General features: G+C 39.9%; 1 protein-coding gene and 2 long non-coding RNA genes across 22 annotated transcripts; 2 read left to right on the plus strand and 1 right to left on the minus strand.

Annotated features, from left to right (window-relative positions):
- Positions 1 to 2680: 2680 nt before the first annotated feature.
- On the minus strand, positions 2681 to 19654 carry LOC148341230 (transmembrane protein 60-like). 8 transcript variants are annotated; one of them, XM_088289067.1, is made up of 9 exons: positions 19448 to 19654; positions 19048 to 19161; positions 16798 to 18982; positions 13825 to 14206; positions 13642 to 13746; positions 4762 to 4877; positions 4446 to 4690; positions 4149 to 4214; positions 2681 to 2837 (listed from the first exon to the last, which is right to left on the minus strand). In XM_088289067.1, the coding sequence occupies exons 2-3, from the start codon at positions 19129 to 19131 to the stop codon at positions 18665 to 18667; spliced, it is 402 nt and encodes a 133-aa protein (XP_088145193.1). In that variant the 5' UTR covers positions 19132 to 19161; positions 19448 to 19654; the 3' UTR covers positions 2681 to 2837; positions 4149 to 4214; positions 4446 to 4690; positions 4762 to 4877; positions 13642 to 13746; positions 13825 to 14206; positions 16798 to 18664. The 8 variants fall into 8 exon arrangements, with proteins under 8 accessions (XP_088145193.1, XP_088145191.1, XP_088145197.1 ...); XM_088289065.1 differs by having other exon boundaries at positions 4149 to 4690; XM_088289071.1 differs by lacking the exons at positions 13642 to 13746; positions 13825 to 14206; positions 16798 to 18982; positions 19048 to 19161; positions 19448 to 19654 and adding exons at positions 4954 to 5056; positions 5135 to 5516; positions 8152 to 8242; positions 8830 to 8910; positions 9250 to 9442 and having other exon boundaries at positions 4149 to 4690.
- LOC148341231 (uncharacterized) lies at positions 3491 to 5791 on the plus strand. Of its 9 annotated transcripts, none has more exons than XR_015842396.1 (8): positions 3491 to 3726; positions 3936 to 3959; positions 4035 to 4209; positions 4478 to 4522; positions 4633 to 4897; positions 4977 to 5035; positions 5154 to 5355; positions 5427 to 5791. It is a non-coding gene; the product is annotated as an uncharacterized LOC148341231 (long non-coding RNA). The 9 variants fall into 9 exon arrangements; XR_015842397.1 differs by having other exon boundaries at positions 4478 to 4518; XR_015842394.1 differs by having other exon boundaries at positions 4035 to 4897; positions 5103 to 5230; positions 5302 to 5355.
- On the plus strand, positions 11894 to 14492 carry LOC148341232 (uncharacterized). Of its 5 annotated transcripts, none has more exons than XR_015842388.1 (9): positions 11894 to 12365; positions 12579 to 12602; positions 12801 to 12859; positions 13007 to 13052; positions 13281 to 13585; positions 13665 to 13725; positions 13793 to 13920; positions 13992 to 14045; positions 14117 to 14491. It is a non-coding gene; the product is annotated as an uncharacterized LOC148341232 (long non-coding RNA). The 5 variants fall into 5 exon arrangements; XR_015842386.1 differs by having other exon boundaries at positions 11955 to 12365; positions 13281 to 13393; positions 13461 to 13585; positions 13793 to 14045; positions 14117 to 14492; XR_015842387.1 differs by having other exon boundaries at positions 11956 to 12365; positions 13281 to 13400; positions 13478 to 13585; positions 13793 to 14045; positions 14117 to 14492.
- Positions 19655 to 19746: the final 92 nt, after the last annotated feature.

Raw genomic sequence — 19746 nt, forward strand, 5'->3', positions numbered from 1 at the left:
AGCTACGGTAAATACGGGCCAAACCGTTTTTTTTTTATTTGAGGTGTAAAAGTTCGTTGTATGATGTAAAAAAAAGAATGGTACTTGGAGCAACTTTTGGTTTTAGGTATGTGCAGGAGGAGGTGATGAACACGACCAAACATTTCGTCGTGGGAAAAAAAACTTGATTTGTAACGTCTCAAACACGGATTGCATTGGACTATTGCCCTCCCGTGGCACATTGACGTAACTACAACTACCGTAACAACGTGCCAAACTGTTTCTATTAGTTGAGTTGTTACAGTTCGTTGTATGATGTAAAAAAAAATATTTGGAGAACCTTTTGGTCTTAGCTACGTGCAGGAGAATGTGATGAACACAACTGTCGTATTCTTCAAAGGAACAAAATAAATGTGGGACAACTGCGAGCTTGTCAGTGGCTTTTTCTCGTCTCCATTTACGCATCACATACAAAGAAACAGCGCATGCGCAATATATCCTGTCCTTTACGTGACCAAAGATCCATTGTAGACCAGATGAATCACTCCCATGTACAGCACTGTCGTTCACTAAACAATACAATACTCCACAACGACCAAAGATTTCGTCATTGGAAAAAAAAACTTGATTTATAACGTCTCAAACACGGATTGCATTGGAATATCGCCCTCCCGTGGCACATTGACGTAACTACAAATACGGTAACTTCGCGCTAACTGTTTTTTTTTATTTGAGTAGTAAAAGTTCGTTGTATGATGTAAAAAATAATGGCCTTTGGGGCAACAATTGGTTTTAGGTGTGTGTAGGAGGAGATGAAGAACACGACCCAAGATTTCGTCGTTGGAAAAAAAAACTTGAATTATAACGTCACAGACACGGATTGCATTGAAATATCGCCCCCCGTGGCATATTGACGTAACTACTACAACGGTAACGACGTACCAAACTGTTTCTATTAGTTAAGTTGTTAAAGTTGGTTGTATGATGTAAAAAAATAATGGTCTTTGGAGCAACTTTTGATTTTAAGTATGCGCAGGAAGAGGTGATAACACGATCAAAGATTTCGTCATTGGAAAAAAAATGACTATTGTATGGTCAATCCACGTCATGATGAGATGAAATATAGTGAAGATGCGAACGTTTACACGGGAAATGAGCAAAAATCAACAAATGCTGCTGTACTGTGGCGAATCGCTGTAACGACATTCAGGTGGCGGATAACCGATAACTATTGCGTGGTCAAACACTTCATGAAAAAGAGTGTTGTACTGTTGTGGCTTTTGTCGAATGCAATAAACGGAAGACGCTCCCAAGTCGGTCCTAAAGTCTTATTATTGTTGGCGAGACCGGATGAAGCCCCTAAATTCGGACGATAGATTTGTTTTGTTTTTGGGTGGTTAATTTTTTTCTCATCCCGTGTGTTGTTAATGTTTGTTGACAGACTAGATAATAAAGTTTTTTTTAAATGACGTCGTTAAACCCGGAAGTGAAAAGCCCGATGAAATGTAAACAAAAAAGTGTTTGGATTGACCGGCCCGTTTATGAAAACTTTGTTTTGTTTCTTTAAACCCGTGGGTATTTTTTTTACCTTGCTTAAAAGTCAAGTAACGAGTTTTGGAATGTTTGCAGGAGCAGAGGTTCCCAAAATGAAATATTCTTCATGTCGGCTGCAGTCGCGTCCACATGAACTGTGAACATTTTCTGCACAGGTAACACATGCTCAACTTTAACACATTTTCTGCATGCTCCTCCAAAGGTATATTTCGATTGCAAAGGTACCATTGTCTTCTATTTGACATGTTCCTGAGATTACTCGATTAGTAGATCGAAACATGAGCGTCAGACTTCTCCAAGATGGAAGCCTGAAAACAAAATTTAAAACAAAAAACGGACCAGCCACACTAATCTTAAATTAAGTTTATTACATCGACATAAAAAATAAAATAAAATAAAAGACGCTCATCAAGGTCAGTGGGCAATTTACTGCCACCCGGTGGACATGTGGAGGAAGTGAAGACAAGCCAAGTACAGGACTGATGGAAAAGGTCAAGTGTCATGATTGAGGGACTGCAGTGGAGCGACATTTGCTCATTTTTATCGATCTCCTTTCTCAGCTGTCTACTAAGGCTGTCGTCACGACAGGAAAAAATTCTTAAGCGTGTACATTTTTACCTTAATCTCGGGTGTTCTTAGCCTCCCTTTACCTGGTGCACACGCCTTACATGGTACCCACAATAAATGTTGATGCGCAAACTGTTCATTTTTTACATAACATTTGCTATGAATACATGTTTGTATAAAGTACAGAGTTATGGTTCAATTTTTGTGAGCCTCTTTCCAGTTTTGGGATCATCGTTTGTGATATTTCTATGGTTTTAACTATGAGGGCAGCTATGATCGCTTCTAGGGGAGCACAAATTATTTATAGATTTTTGCTATTCACTTTTGGGCTCAGTTTAGCTTCTGCGCCATAATAAAGCATAATGGTTGTTCAATAAAAATACATTCAAATTGGGCTTCCTTATGTGAAATGTCTTTGTCATCTTGTGTTACTCCAAATAAAGCTGACATAACCAAGTTCAATCTTTGCATGTTCTTTATTATCAAACGAGTCATACATCAACCCAATAGTGTGCAGAGGCAAACCAAGACATAAGTTTCGAGGTAACAGGAGAAGCACTAGATGTGATGCATTACTGCACTCCTGTGGATAACTGGAATAACTGCACCGAGGGTTGACTTGGTAGTGATACATAAGAATGGCCGTCCTTGGATTCGAAGTTCAGTGGATGATGTAGCTGACAACCGGTAGGGGTCATAGGTGGTGGGGAAGACCAGCACCCGATTTTGATCTAACACTGAAATAAGAAAAAAAAACAAAACAGGCTGCCTACTCATGACTTTCATTTTTTTTGGAGCCGAAACGACACGGCCGGGTGGCCCATGTGATAAGAAAAGGATTACGTTACCGCGGTGACCTAGTTCGAGCCTTGCTCTTTGCAACCTTTTTCAACATGCATCGAAATGAGGAAAAGAACAGGACTCGAACTTGGTCAGCGGTAGCCGAAATTGAGGGCTCAGACCACTGGACCACAGCAGACTGGCAATTTGTTGGAATTGATATACAAAAATAGAAGACTGCAATACATTTGAAATAAATACGACCATAAAAACGCGCAAACTTTCATCTACATTGGTTGACTGGTCTAAAACTTTGCGTCCGGTTCAGGTGACTCCGGTTCGAGTCTCGCTCTCTGCATCATCATTGCACATAAGCAGAAAACGGGATGCGAACTCGGTTACATCTAAACCAAACGCAAGGTCGAAAACCACTCGACTAATTCCGGTTTGTCCGTCTAAGGTGTTTAGTCTGCATTAATAGTTTAAAGTATTTAGAAGTCACTGATAATTCGAAAAGATAAAATATATGGAATATAAATAACCGGAAGTGTCATGAGGAAAATAGCCTAATGGTTTGTGTCAAGGATTGCGGCGCAAACGCCATCAAGCAGCGTTGGTTCGAAACCCGTCTGGTTTGCCTTTTCTCTAGTTTTTCTGACAAAGTTCAGTCTTTTATTTTTTTTGTTCTCTTGTTTAAATAAAGCTTTTGAGGAAAAAAAAAAAGCACGTGACGTCGTTAGTGAAAATCTATTTAAGCTGCGACAAATTGAACCGGCGTTCTCTTTCTCCACCGAGCTGACAGCTTCACGTCGACGTCTCGACAAGATGACCAAAAGGTTTGTCAAAGTGAGTGTTTAACGTTTACTTTTTTTTGACTCATCATTGGAACTTTGACCATTAATTCACGTTTTCGGCGTGTATTAACTTTTTCTATCTTGCAGCTCAAGGGTTAAATTATCCCAAACGCGGGATAAAATGACACAAATGCTTGAGATTTAAAGCAGTAAGTAAACTTTCCACTAACGCAATTTTTTTGCCATTTTTTTGCATTGCAGCAAAAGAGCCGCGTTTGGCAGAAGGTAGGTTGCCAGCGTTTGTATGTTCACAATTCAAACGAAAATAAACTATTGCTTTGTTTTAATTTCTGTCCACAGGCTTTCATCCTGCAGAGAATGGCCAAATTTACTCTAAAATGGCGTTTTTTTTTTTTTAACAGCTCCATTTAAATGCGCTTACCAACTGTCATGTTGCTAACTATGTCATTGTACCTTTCAGTCCTTTTGGTGCTCCAGGTCATTGCAGAGATGTCCAGCTCAGCTCTCGTCACTGGTGAGCTAAAAACACTCAAATGCATTCAAATATGATATCATGTTTTAATTAGTTTCGGCACATGGTGAAGATGAGCTACAGCACCGAAGTTTTGAGCACACTGCAAAACAAAATGGCCGACATGAACATTTTTTTTTTTTAAAACAAATTTCTCTTTTGTAGTTACCAAAGCTGCAGAGATCGCTTCAGTCAAGACCTTCACAAAGGTACATTTGCCATTTTGTGCCAATACTCACGTGTTGGTTTTCTTCCTGCTTGTGTCCACCAGATGGCGCCAAAGCACATCTTGACCCTGGAGAACCTGACCTAGCAAGTATTCTGACTTGAATAAAGTCAACTAAATATTTTTTTTGTTTGTTGTAGGTGCTGGCGGAAACATGATCAACATTCTGAGTTTCTTTTTTTATTTTTGACTGTGTGCAGAGGCTTCAAGTGAAGGCGCCGTCACGGACACTGCACGCTGGCCACCAACATTTTGTATCTGCAGGACAAAGAATTTCTCCACGTGAATAAACTTGTAAAAATTAGAAGCTGGACTTAACTCGTGCTTACCTCCCATTTAGCTTTGTCCACTGTGGAGCCCTCGGGAGCAGTTTGACATGATTGCGGAGTTTGCAGAACTGGAAACTGTTCGTCATCAAGCAGAAGGTTCCAGCATGACAAAATGTCTGAAGTGGAATTTTGACAAGTTTGCGGTCGTGCGTTTCGTCTCAAACACTAAGGTGTTGAAATGTTTTGACTCACAATGTCTTTCTTTTGTTTTCCAGAAGTCACGACACACTTGTCCAAGCTGTCCTCCCACTGCAACTTTTTTTTTTCTGCCATGGTGTCCAACTTGACTTTTAATCTGCAAGTAAAATAAATGGTCATTTTAACAAAACTTGTTTGTGCAGACTTGTTTTTTGACTGTGAGCTCTTTGCTTACTCTGCGTCGGTGTTGTCAGCTGGAGGACCACATCAAGAAGGTGCTGAAGCCAAATTCGGAGCAGCCTGCCAAGAAGTGGAAGACGAGTTTGAGACGGTTGCACCCCTCATGTGTACATGCGTGCTCTGACTGCACTTGACAACTTCAAAATGTTTTTCCTCTTTCAGAGTTGACTTCCTGTGAATGCAGCCGTGCAAACTCCTCGATCCTCTTCATGCCTGGTAGGTTTAATTTAGTTAAAGGTTGACTGCACAAGAAATGTTCTCTAACTCTCATGTCCCCGTTTCTCCAGGTAGTGACTGGCATCGCTGTCGTTTTGTTGGGCCCTCCACGCTTTGGTCCCGCTGGCTGATGATTTCACCAGGCAGCGGCAAGAAGACGCCTGTCAATGACTCCAACTTGTAAAGGTTTTTTTTTTTTTTGGTATGTTTTTTTGTGAACTTTTTTTTTTTTAAATGCTTTAATTTTATTTTTTAGCCATTTAACATGTACTTTGCAAATAAAGAATCTTACATGTCATGCATTCTTGTAACATCTTTTATATAAAAAGAAATAAAATCAAATTCCTAGTTCTTAAAAAAAGAAGAGGGAAGGATAGTGGGTGGAGTAATATGCAAATGAGGGGCAGGCAGCCATCTGATTGGTGGCCTTGGTAAAAAAGTGGGTGTGGCTATGCAAATAAGGAAACAGCTAGTGTTCTGATTGGTTGGGCTTGCATGGGGGCGGAGTTATGCAAACAAATTAGCATGCAATGCGGATATTAGCATAAAGGGGCGTGGATATGCAAATCAATGCCAAATTTCGGGTTTTAGGGTGTAAAGTGGGCGTGGTTATGCAAATTTATTTGCATACCGGCAATCTGATTGGTCAATTTGGCCGAGTGGGCGGAGCTAGGCAAATAATTTTGCATAGCAGATTCCGATTGGTCTTTTCAAGAGGTGGGTGGAGATATGGAAATTTTTTTCGCATGACAAATGAAGATTTGCAAAGTGGGTGTGGCTACAAACTTGCTTTTTCTAGGCCGTGATTGGACGGCAACCGGACTGCTCAGGTTGTGCAAGAAGACTTTTGGCCTCTCGTCCGAGCAGGCTTCTTGTGTTCGTGCTCAAACGGCAGCAAAGACAGCTCGCCATCTGCTGTTTGAGCATGAAACCAACAAGCCCGCTCGGAGTCGAGGCCAAACGTTTTCCAGCACAACCTGAACAGTCCAGTTGGCATCCAGAACAAGGCCATTTTCAACTCGTGAGGGTGTAGTGAGCAATAAAACACAGAGACGCGATTTACAGTTCAACAATATATTTTAAAGAGAAGCAGTTTTTTTTCTTAAATACATCATTTTACACCATATGTCATACATCAAGCAGAGGTTAAAGTGCACGGACATGACTGACTCGAGCACACATTGTGGCGATCTCTGCTGCGGCTTTCATGTACAGCCTGTCATCCAGTGTTTAACTTTTGTCACACATAAACATTGCTGAAATGGTGTCAAATTGTTAAAAAATAAAATAAATAAAAAGCAGTTTTTGTCTGGGTGTTTTGATTGCTAACTGCACCCTGACTGAGTTTTTAATTATTTTTTTTATTTAAAATTTTTTTTTAAATGTCATTAAAATGTTTTTTTAAAAAGCGTTATCCACAATTTGTTTATGTCATGTTCTCATTTGTTGAATGGATGCAACTGGTCTGTTTGAGATTTTTGTTTGGTCTCTGAGCCAAGCAGGCTTCTTGGATTCATGCTCAAGGCCAGACGAGACAGCTCGCCATTCGGCCTGAAGCATGAATCCAAGAAGCCTGCTTGGATCAGAGGCCAAGCAAAAATCTCAAACAGTCCAGTTGCATCCATTCAACAAATGAGAACATGACAAACAAATTGTGGAAAACAACGGTTTAAAAATTATTTTTTTTTTTTTTCATTTTTAAATTACCTTTTTTTTTAAAACTCAGTCAGGGTGCAGTTAGCAATAAAACAAACATTCTAATTACAGTTGAACAATATACTACGCAAACACGCTTTTTTTTTTAAACAATTTGACACCATTTTAGCAATGAAGTATGACTGAAGTTAAACTCAAACACTGGCTGACAGGCTCTACATGGAAGCAGCAGCAGAGGACACAACGATGTGTGCTTGAGGAAGAGTGTGTGATGTCACATCAGCACAACAGGCCAAAGCTTCAAGTACTGCACAACACTTGCAAACAACAAGAACATCATTTCATGCTTCTGAACATGTTCTTAAGGATTTTTTTAAACTATTATTTTTCTTAAGCAGGCAAAATATTTTTTTATTTAAAAAAATATATTTTAAAAAAAGTTGGTTTTATTTTGGCAACTTATTAATGAAACAAATTATTTTTAAATAATTAAAAAAAATGTTCAAAAGCATTGAATGATGAGCTTGTATGTGTGCAGTAGATGAAGCAGAGGTCAAGGCGCACTGAAAAATGACTAAGTGTCATCACACTCACCTCCTCAAGGGGTCATTCAATGCCAAATCACTCAGTGGGTTTAAAACCAAGCCGATTTTGATTTTAATAAAACTTGCTGTACTTGTTGATAGTGATTGCACACCACTAAATCCCAAATTTGAGGTCAATCAGAGTAGAGATTTTGGAGTTACAGCCACCCGAATATTAATGAGCTCAGCTGTTAAAACAATATGCACTGATCTGCTAAATAATTGCAGATTTGGATTCCTTGTTAAGTTCCCATTCCAAAAATATGTGTTTTGTGACTATTGACAAAGTAGTTCCTGAGAAAAAAGGGCTTAAAGTAAAGTGGCCACGCCCCTTTTTGCCAAACTCATTAATATGCGAGGATTTGTAGCACCTAAAAACTGCTCTAATTGAACTCAAATTGTCGATTTAATGTTATGCCATCACTACCAAGCACATAAAGTGTCATTAAAATGAAAATTGGCAAAATTATTTTTTTAAGATTTTTTGGAGTGATTTGGCATGCCATCCCCTTAAGCACAGAGCATGGAGTCCCTTGCCTTGAAACAGAACACTCACCTGTCCAAAAAAAAGTTGCCGTCTTTGGAGTGCAGACGAGTCTAGATGTCCGGAACTCTGAATCTGTCGGTTGTTTGGCTTCCGAAATATCCTCCATCCATGAAAAATAGACAAAAACATAAACATTGAGTGAGCTCATTTGCATATGCCCTAATTTGCATATGACTACATTTGCATAAAGAAAAAAAACGTGACTTGCCAGCCAATAGCTGCGAAGTAGTAAAATACTCTTCAACGTTTTTGCCGCTAATAAGTAAATGTAACATTCGTTTTGATGACGGGCTGTCCATTTTTTAATCGAAAGCAGAATGCACTTGTTATGGTCAGTGTGATGTTTAAATGCATTTAAAACATAAAATATATATATTTATATTTTAAGATATCGCAAAGAAGATAAAGATTAAGATGTCCTTTATTAGTCCCACAATTGGGAAATTTGAGGCGTTACAGCAGCAAAGATATAAATCACACAGAGTCGGCGGCGTAATGTAGCCGTTAATGTATAAAGAACGAAATTATACATTAAAATAGCATTAGAGTTGCAAATGCACCTAATGTTTTGATTAAAACAAAACAAGCCACCAGAGTGGCACGCTAAATAGTATATTATGTTTTAAAGAAAAGTCTATTTTTAGAGGAGCAAGCAGTGAAAACGTGGAAAAGATGAGCATGCGTTACCTTTGCAAAATACGTCGCCACTTTTGTACAGCCAACGTGGAGACAATATTCCTGCATCGCGGACGTCTTTGCACGTGTAAACTATAAAAAAAGAGACTATTTTGAGCTAAGTTAGCTTAGTTTTGATGATGGGGTGTCCATTTTTCTAATCGAAAGCAGGAATGCACTCGGTAAGGTCAGTGTGATATTTAAATGGATTTTAAACAAACAATACATATCTTTATATTATAAGATATCGCAAAGAAACGATTTTTACATTTTAAAATAGCATTACAGTTGCAAATGCACCAAATGTTTTGATTAAAACAAAAAATTCACCTGAGTGGCACGCCAAATTGTATATTATGTTTGTTTTTTAAAGAAAAGTCTATTTTTAGAGGAGCAAGCAGTGAAAACGTGGAAAAGATGAGAATGCGTTACCTTTGCAGAATACGTCGCCAATTTTGTACAGCCGACGTGGAGACAATATTCCTGCATCGCGGACATCTTTGCACATGTAAACTATAAAAAAAGAGACTATTTTGAGCTAACGTAGCTTAACAAACTTCGCGCGTTTGTTCGAATTCCACACAACAACGTTAGCAAACAAACCACCCAGACAAACAATTGCTAATTTCCTTTTCCGGTGGATTTAACTTCCGGGTCGCAGCGACGCTGAAAACTAAAAATAAAAAACATTGACGAAGCGATTAACAAACTAAAAGCGCAGAGTGTCAAACGGCACATACAGAGTTAAAAAAAAATATTCGTCCCCCACTGAAAGAAAAAAAATGAAAAATTTTAAGGCTGGTCCGAGCATGCGCAAAATTGGAACATTGAAAGTCAAAAAGTAATGAGAAAATTTGGTATTTCAGGCGTGTATCAAACTGGTAGCCCTTGTCTTCATTTAAAAATCCAAAATAAAAAATTAGCTGTCGTATTGTGATGTTTTGAAATTCTCTTTGTATGTTTTTTAAGAAAAAACATTACGTGTGACGTCATAACCGGAAACCTTTTAAAGACGCGACTAATTGAGCTCATGGCGTGCTAACATATTTTTTGCGTGCTAACATCTTACTAGCTAAAATGTTTGCAATTTAAAAAAAATAATACATTAATTTAATGTGTACGGCGATAAATAAATGCACACGATATACAAACTGTTTCGTCTAGTTCAATTGTAACAGTCTGTTGTACGATGTAAAAAAATCATATTCTTTGGAGAAACGTTTGGTTTTAGGTATGTGCAGGAGGAGGTGATGAACACGACCAAATATTTCGTCATTGGAAAAAAACTGGACTTTTAACGTCACAAAAACTGATTGCATTGGAATACCGCCATCCCGTGGCATATTGAAGTAACTACAACTACGGTCAAACAGTTTTTTTTGTTTGTTTTTTTGGGGAGGTGTAAAAATTCGTTGTATGATGTAAAAAAAATAATGGTCTTTGGGGAAACTTTCGGTTTTATGTATGTGCAGGGGGAGGTGATGAACACGATCAAAGATTTCGTCATTGGAAAAAAATCTTGATTGATAACGTTTCAAAAACTGATTTCATTGGAATATCGAACTCACGTGGTAAATTGAAGTAACTACAACTACGTATCTACGGGCCAAACAGTTTCGTCAAACAGTTTCGTCAAGTTAAATTATAACAGTTGTAAACTATGTAAAAAAATAATAGTCGTAGGAGAAACTTTTGGTTTTATGTATATACAGGAGGAGGTGATGAATACGACCAAAGTTTTCGTCACTGTAAAAAAAAAACTTGATAACTGCATGGTCAAACACGTCATAGATGAAATATACTGAAGATGCGAACGTTTGGAGGAGAAATGAGCAAAACACAACATATGCTGCCGTACTGTGGTGAATCGCTGTAACTTCATTCAGGTGGCGGATAACTGATAACAATTGCGTGTTCAAACACGTCATGAAAAAGTGTTGTACTGTTGTGGCTATTGTCGAATGCTATAAAACGTAGACGCTCCCAAATCGGTCCTCAAGTCTTATTATTGTTGGCGAGACCGTAGGAAGCCACTGAACTCGGACGATAGATTTGTTTTGTTTTGGGGTGGTTTATTTTTTTCTAATCCCGTGTGTTGTTCATGCTTGTTGACAGTCTGGAAAATAAAGTTTTTTTTAGTAGACATGACGTTTTTATAACCCGGAAGTGAAAACCCCGATGCAATGAAAACAAGGAAGTGTTTGGATTGAACGGCGCGTTTGCGTAAACTTTGTTTGGTTTCTTTAAACCCGTGGCTAATTTAGTTACATTGCTTAAACGCTCAGTAGCGAGGTTTTGATTGTTTGCATTAGCAGATGGTCCCACAATGAGATGATTTCTTAATGTCGGCTGCTGTAGCGTCCACATTGTAGTGTATTGTATTGTTTGTCAACGACAGTGCTGTGCATGGGACAGGTTCATGCGGTCTGCAGCTGATCTTGTGTTTCTCCAAATAAAGCTGACATAACCAAGTTCAATCTTTGCAGGTTCTTTATGTTCAAATGAGTCACACAAAAACATAATAGTGGGCAGAGGCAAACCAAACACATAAGTTTCGAGGAAACAGCTGGAGCACTACGTGATGCAGTACTGCCCTCCTGTGGATAACTGGAGTTACTGCGCCCTGGGTTGACTTGGTCGTGAAGCAAAAGAATGACCGTCCTTGGATTCGAAGTTCAGTGGATGTTGAGGTGGAATGACTTTCATTTTTTCGGACCGGAATGACACGGCTGGTTGGCCTATTGTATAAGAGATGGATTCTGTTACCGCGGTGACCTAGTTCGACCCTTGCTCTTTGCAACCTTTTTCAACATACATAGACATGAGGAAAATAACAGGAGTCGAACCAGGTCAGTGGTAGCCGGAATTATTGGCTTAGACCACTGGACCACACCAGACAAGCAAACTCATAGAATCCGTATACAAAAATATAAAACGGAAACACATTAGAAAGAAATACAACCGAAAAAATGCCAAAAACTTCATCTATGTTGGTTGACTGGTCTAAAAGTTGCCGTCCGGTTCAGGTGATATCGGTTCGAGTCTCGCTCACTGCGCCACAGTTGCACATAAGCAGAAAACGGGATGCGAACCGGCGACATCTATTCCAAACGGAAAGTCGAAAACCATTCGACTAATTTTGGCTCCACCAAATACGGTGTATGGTTTGGATTTATAGTGTTAAGTATAACAGAATTGTCGCTGAAAATGGAGATGGGTGAATTATAATGAATAAACACACCAGAAGTTCATGGCAATATAGCCGAACGGTTAATGTTGAGTATTGCGGTACAAGCAACTCTTAGCGGCGTCGAATCGATCCCCACCTCCTTCCATGATTCTTTCTCTAGTTTTTCTGTTTAAAGTTGAGTCTTTTATTTACTTGTTCTCTTGTTTGAATAAAGTTTTTAAAAAAAAAAAGAAACACGTGACCACGTCGTTAGCGAAAATCTATTTAAGCTGCGACAAATTGAACCAGCGTCCTCTTTCTCCATCGAACTGACAGCTTCACGTCGAAGTCCCGAAAGATGACCAAAAGGTTTGGCAAAGTGAGTGTTTAAAGTTTATTTTTTTTTTAGACTTGTAATTGTATTTTTGACCATTTATTCAAGTTTTTAGCGTGCAATAACCTTTCTATCTTGCAGCTCAAATGTCTAATTATTCCAAATGCGGGATATAATGACACAAACGTTGAGATTAGAAGCGGTAAGTAAACGCTGTGAACATTTTAAACTAACGCACTTTTATTTTTTGCATTGCAGAAAAAGAGCCGCGTTTGGCAGCAGGTAGGTTGCCACCGTTTGTATGCTCACAATTCAAATGAAAATCAACAATTGCTCTGTTTTTTTTTTTAGTTTCTGTCCACAGGCTTGCATCCTGCAGCGAATGGCCAAATTTACTCTAAAATGGCGTCTTTTTTTTTTTTTTTTTTTTAAATATCGCTTACCAAATGCCATGTTACTAACTATGCCATTGTCTTTCAGCCCTTTTCGTGCTCCAGGTCATTGCTGAAATGTCCTGCTCAGCTCTGCTCTCTTCACTGGTGAGATAAAAACACTCAAATGCATACAAATATGTTTTAATTTGTTCCAGAACATGGTGAAGATGAGCTACAACATGGAAGGTTTGATCACTCTACAAAACAAAATGACCGACATGAACATTTTTTAAACAAATTTGTCTTTTGTAGTTCCCAAAGCTGCACTGAGATCGCTTCAGTCAAGACCTTCACAAAGGTACATTTGCCATTTTGTGCCAATACTCACATGTTGGTTTTCTTCCTGCTTGTGTCCACCAGGTGGCGCCAAAGCACATCTTGGCCCTGGAGAACCTGAATCAGCAACTATTCTGACTTAGTCAATTAAATATTTTTTCTTGTTTGTTGCAGGTGCTGGAGGAAACATGGCGCCATGATCAACATTCTGTGAGATGTTAACTTTTTTTATTTTATTTTGACTGTGCAGAAACTTCGAGTGAAGGCGCCATCACGGACTGCATTGCTGGCCACCAAAATTTTGCATCTGCAGGAGGAATTTCTACAAGTGCAACGCCGTCATTGCACCTGAAATCTTTCATGGTGACATGTAAATAAACATTTTTAAAAATTATTAGCAGGACTTGTCTCGTGCTTACCTCTCGTTTAGGTTTGTCCACTGTGGAGTCCTCAGAAACAGTTTGACATGATGGCGGAGTTTGCAGGACTGGCAACTGTAAGTCTTCAAGCAGAAAGTTCCAGCATGACAAAATGCCTGAAGTGGAATTTTGACAGGTTTGTGGTCGTGCGTTTCGTCTCAAACACTAAGGTGTTGAAATGCTTGGACTCACAATGTCTTTCTTTTGTTTTCCAGAAGTCACGACACACTTGTCCAAGCTGTCCTCCCACTGCAACTTTTTTCTTCTCCTCCCTTGGTGTGCAACTTGACTTTTAATCTGCAAGTAAAATAAATGGTCATTTCAACAAAACTTGTTTGTGCAGACTTGTTTTTTGACTGTGAGCTCTTTGCTTACTCTGCGTCGGTGTTGTCAGCTGGAGGACCACATTAAGAAGGTGCGGAAGCCAAATTCGTAATAGCCTGCCTAGAAGTGGAAGACAAGTTTAAGACGGTTCCACCCCTCATGTGTACATGCGTGCTCTGACTGCACTTGACAACTTCAAAATGTTTTTCCTCTTTCAGAGTTGGCTTCCTGTGAATGCAGCCGTGCAAACTCCTCGATCCTCTTCATGCCTGGTAGGTTTAATTTAGTCAAAGGTTGACTGCACAAGAAATGTTCTCTAACTCGCATGTCCCCGTTTCTCCAGGTAGTGACTGGCATCGCTGTTGTTTTGTTGGGCCCTCCACGCTTTGGTCCCGCTGGCTGATGATTTCACCAGGCAGCGGCAAGGAGACGCCTGTCAATGACTCCAACTTGTTAAGGTTTTTTTGTGAACTGTTTTTTTTTTTTTTTTTTTAAATGCTTTAATTTTATTTTTTAGCCATTTAACATGTACTTTGCAAATAAAGAATCTTACATGTCATGCATTCTTGTAACATCTTTTATATTTAAATAAAAATAAATAAAATCAAATTCCTAGTTCTTAAAAGGGGAGTGAAGGATAGTGGGTGGAGCATTATGCAAATGAGGGGCAGGCAGCCATCTGATTGGTGGCCTTGGTAATAAAGTGGGTGTGGCTATGCAAATAAGGAGACAGCTAGTGATCTGATTGGTTGGTCTTGCATGGGGGCGGAGTTATGCAAACAAATTAGCATGCAATGCTGATATTAGCATAAAGGGGCGTGGATATGCAAATCAATGCCAAATTTCGGGTTTTAGGGTATAAAGTGGGCGTGGCTATGCAAATTTATTTGCATACCGGCAATCTGATTGGTCAATTTGGCCGAGTGGGCGGAGCTAGGCAAATAATTTTGCATAGCAGATTCCGATTGGTCTTTTCAAGAGGTGGGTGGAGATATGGAAATTTTTTTGCATGACAAATGAAGATTTGCAAAGTGGGTGTGGCTACAAACTTGCTTTTTCTGGGCCGTGATTGGACGGCAACCGGACTGCTCAGGTTGTGCTAGAAGACTTTTGGCCTCTCGTCCGAGCAGGCTTCTTGTGTTCATGCTCAAACGGCAGCAAAGACAGCTCGCCATCTGCTGTTTGAGCATGAAACCAACAAGCCCGCTCCGAGTCGAGGCCAAACGTTTTCCAGCACAACCTGAACAGTCCAGTTGGCATCCAGAACAAGGCCATTTTCAACTCGTGAGGGTGTAGTGAGCAATAAAACACGGAGACGCGATTTACAGTTCAACAATATATTTTAAAGAGAAGCAGTTTTTTTTCTTAAATACATCATTTTACACCATATGTCATACATCAAGCAGAGGTTAAAGGGCACGGACATGACTGACTCAAGCACACATTGTGGCGATCTCTGCTGCGGCTTTCATGTACAGCCTGTCATCCAGTGTTTAACTTTTGTCACACATAAACATTGCTGAAATGGTGTCAAATTGTTAAAAAATAAAATAAATAAAAAGCAGTTTTTGTCTGGGTGTTTTGATTGCTAACTGCACCCTGACTGAGTTTTAATTTTAAAAAAATTTTGAATTAAATTTAAAAAATTAAAAAGCGTTGTCATCTACAATTTGTTTTTGTAATGTTCTCATTTGGTGAAGGGATGGCAACTGGACTGTTTGAGATTTTTGTTTGGTCTCTGATGCGAACAAGCTTCTTGGATTCATGCTCAAGGCCAGACGGGAATGCTCGTCATTTGGCCTTGAGCATGAATCCAAGAAGCCTGCTCACATCAGAGACCAAACAAAAATCTCAAACAGTCCAGTTGCTATCCATTGTTGAATGGAACATGACAAAAACAAATTGTGGATAATAATGCTTTTTTTTTTTAATTTCTATATTTAAAAAAATAAAACAAAAACTCATTCAGGGTGAAGTTAGCAACAAAATAATTCTCATTACAGTTGAACAATATACTTTTAAACAATTTGACACAAATTTAGCAATGAAGTTTGACTTAAGTTAAACTCAAACACTGGCTGACAGGCTCTACATGGAAGCAGCAGCAGAGGACACAACGATGTGTGCTTGAGGAAGAGTGTGTGATGTCACATCTGCACAACAGGCCAAAGCTTCAAGTACTGCACAACACTTGCAAACACAACAAGAACATCATTTCATGCTTCTGAACATGTGCTACAGGATTTTTTTTAAACTATTATTTTTCTGAAGCAGGCAAAATATTTTTACTTAAAAAAACATTTTAATAAAACAACAAGTCAGTTTTATTTTGGCAACTTATTAATAAAACAAATTATTTTTAAATAATTTCAAAATAAACAAATGTTCAAAAGCATTGAATGATGAGCTTGGATGTGTGCAGTAGATGAAGCAGAGGTCAAGACGCACTGAAAAATGACTAAGTGTCATCACACTCACCTCCTCAAGGGGTCATTCAATGCCAAATCACTCAGTGGGTTTAAAACCAAGCTGACTTTGATTTTAATGAAACTTGCTGTACTTGTTGATAGTGATTGCACACCACTAAATCTCAAATTTGAGGTCAATCAGAGTAGAGATTTTGGAGTTACAGCCACCCGAATATTAATGAGCTCAGCTGTTAAAAAAATATGCACTGATCTGCTAAATAATTGCAGATTTGGATTCCTTGTTAAGTTCCCATTCCAAAAATATGTGTTTTGTGACTATTGACAAAGTAGTTCCTGAGAAAAAAGGGCTTAAAGTAAGGTAGCCACGCCCCTTTTTGCCAAACTCATTAATATGCGTGGGTTTGTCGTCCCTAAAGACTGCTCTAATTGACCTCAAATTTTAGATTTAATGTTATGCCATCACTACCAAGCACATAAAGTTTCATTAGAATGAAAATCGGCAAAATTATTTTTTTTAGATTTTTTGGAGTGATTTGGCATGCCATCCCCTTAAGCACAGAGCATGGAGTCCCTTGCCTTGAAACAGAACACTCACCTGTCCAAAAAAAAGTTGCCGTGTTTGGAGTGCAGACGAGTCTAGATGTCCAGAACTCTGAATCTGTCGGTTGTTTGGTGTCCAAAACATCCTCCATCATGTAAAAATCAACAAAAACATAAACATTGAGTGAGCTCATTTGCATACGCCCTAATTTGCATATCCCCGATTTGCATAAAGAAAAAAAACGTGGCTTGCCAACCAATAACTACTCGGTATTAAAATACTCTAATGTTGATGCCGCTAATAATTAAATGTTTTTTTTTAAGGACATGCTGTCCATTTTTAATCGAAAGCATAAATACACTCGTTAAGGTCAGTGTGATCTTTAAAAACTTTTAAAACAGACAATACATGTATTTGTACTTTAAGATATTGAGACTCTCGTTTTTGACAGATAGTTTAATTAAAAATAGTTACATGACCAAATAGCACTAGTAAAGCGTCGCGATAGATTGTGTACATGCACATCATGTTTTTATCTAACCGAGTCGCATGAGGAACAAGCTAAATATGAGACAATGTTTCTTTTTAAACAGAAATATACTTCTAAAGGAAAGAGCTGCGAAAACGTGGAAAAGTTGAGGACGCGTTACCTTTGCTAAAACGACGTGGAGCCAATATTCCTTCATTGTGGACGCCTTTGCACAAATAAACAGTGCCAAAAACACTTAGTTAACGGGAACAAACACAGAACACAACATCACGCTTCCAAACAATTCTTCGCTTCCGTTTCCGGTCTGTTTAACTTCCGGGTCGCAGCTAAACTATCTTGCAAAAAAAAAAACACGGCACTGCTTATCCTGTACAGAGTGGCGGAACTTATCCCAACTGACAACGGGTGTATCACACCCTGAACGGGTCGCCAGACAATCACAGGATCGACATAGACACCGTCACCGACTGGGAACCGAACCCACGCTGCCCGCACACAAGTCAGGGATTGTACCACTACGCTGTCAGTGACACAACGTGATGCCGCGAATAATGAAATAGTGGGACAGATTATCGTTAATGTGAAGCGGCACACCCAGTCTAAAATTTGGCCGGCCGTCACCAAGATGCTTCACAAGTTCACAAAGTCGGGGCTCAAGTCGCCGTTCGCCTCCTGCATGCTCATCCGCATCGTTAGCAAGCTTCTGGACGAAATGGAAGGAGGGTAAGAGGGCACTCCCTCACGTCGTGTTGTTCCTTTCATTCCTGATTTTTTTAATGCATTTATTTTGTGACCCTGCTGCTGCTCTCGGTCCTGTGCCCGCCCTCTTCCAGCCTGTGCTTCCGCTTGACGAACGCTTTTGCGTGAACTGTTCGACTTGTTTGTGGTATTGTGTCAGCTGGACATAAAGTGGGAGGAAGAAGACGCAAAGAAGGGGATCAAAGAGGAGTGCAGACAGGAAGAGGACATTGCCAACATTGGAAGATCTTCCTCATCCTCGTCCACCTGTTTCATCTCTGCCGGCTTGCTCAGTGGACTCGGAAGCGAGCGAGAAGGCTGGGGAGATCGCATCAGCACAGTGCAAAATAATGCAATCCGTTCATGAGACATAATGTGTCACATCCATTCATTTGTTCATTAAATTTAGGCTAATTTCAAACCAGCATGTCACAATTTGCTGGGTTGAGACAACTCTTGACAATATGTAACTTCAGCTACTGAGCACAGTACTTGACTTTGGACACAAAGGATAATAATTGAGCTTGAGAATTGTGAAACATGCACAATCGCAAAACACGAGGGATTTATACTCAACATATTGTCAACACAAATAATCCAGTGTATTTTTCACAGTAGACTTGGAGGAATACAATCAGTCAGACATCTTTTGAAATGATTCCATTGTCTTCAGTTTTTGTTCCATCGTCCCTGTCAGGCCTCTCTCCTCTCAGGAAAGATATTGAGTCCCAGCTCCACCAGCGCTCCCAGCAGCATGGTCCACAGCGGGATGCACACTAATGTGAGCTTCACCTCCGCCAGCTTCTCCAGCTTGGCACACAGCGTCAGGCAGAAGGCCAGCTTGAGCAACATGGCCGCCAGGTACCAGGCGCGCAGACGCAGGTCCGGCGAGCCGTTCCGCGGGTCGAAACCTGGCTTGCAGCGACCGGCCATCTTGATGGTGAGCATGAGGAGCAGGATGCCGTCAAAGACCCACACTGGCAGGAAGATGAGGAACCAGCTCCACTGCACCTACAATGCAAATTGAAAACGCATTTTTATTTCATCTGTTAGAAATGTATGCAGCAATGTCCTACCTTCCCATCCAGTTTGAGTACGAGCATGATGAGGAAGACCAGGGTGAACACCCAGGTCAACAAGACCCTCTGAGCCAAGGACATCTTGACTGGGGGCGGCAGGAGACCAACAGGCTAGGATGAAATAGCAATATGATAATAATGCAGTTAGTCATGATATTGTGCATTTATGCACCTGACACTGACAATCTGTCAATTGAGACTGAGATTTATTAACATTGCAAGTGCGTTTCATTAACCGATATATCGTCAATAAAGGGAATGCAATAGACTGCATTAATGCACTTGTCAACAGAAAGCAACATTTTAAATCTACTTGACGTCGTTAGCACGTCAGCTAGCATACCTAGCTTTGATAGCGCAATAGCAGGAAGCTAACCGCGGGCGGTAGCGTACTCACGTCAGCGTGCTCCTACATCGGTGAGCACCCTCTCCATTTTCCCGCTTGGCCTACATTATTACAGTTGGAATATTTCTTTATTCAAATATTTGATTGTTAGTACTCTGAAGGTCTATTTTGACGTCCGCTGGAAGATGGGAGAAAGTGGATCCGTTATCCGTGTTTGCCACGCCCACCCTTGATTCGGATTGGCTGCCGATTTCTCTGCGTCACGCCACATGTTTAGCCGTACACTCTGTGCTCGTGACGCACCTGCAGCGACTGATAATGTCCACTAGAGGTAGACAATGCTCTTCTGA

The sequence above is a fragment of the Idiotropiscis lumnitzeri genome, chromosome 2 (genome assembly GCF_059441095.1).
Source record: "Idiotropiscis lumnitzeri isolate Australia: NSW breed Sydney's pygmy pipehorse chromosome 2, RoL_Ilum_1.0, whole genome shotgun sequence".
Lineage (NCBI taxonomy): Eukaryota > Metazoa > Chordata > Actinopteri > Syngnathiformes > Syngnathidae > Idiotropiscis > Idiotropiscis lumnitzeri.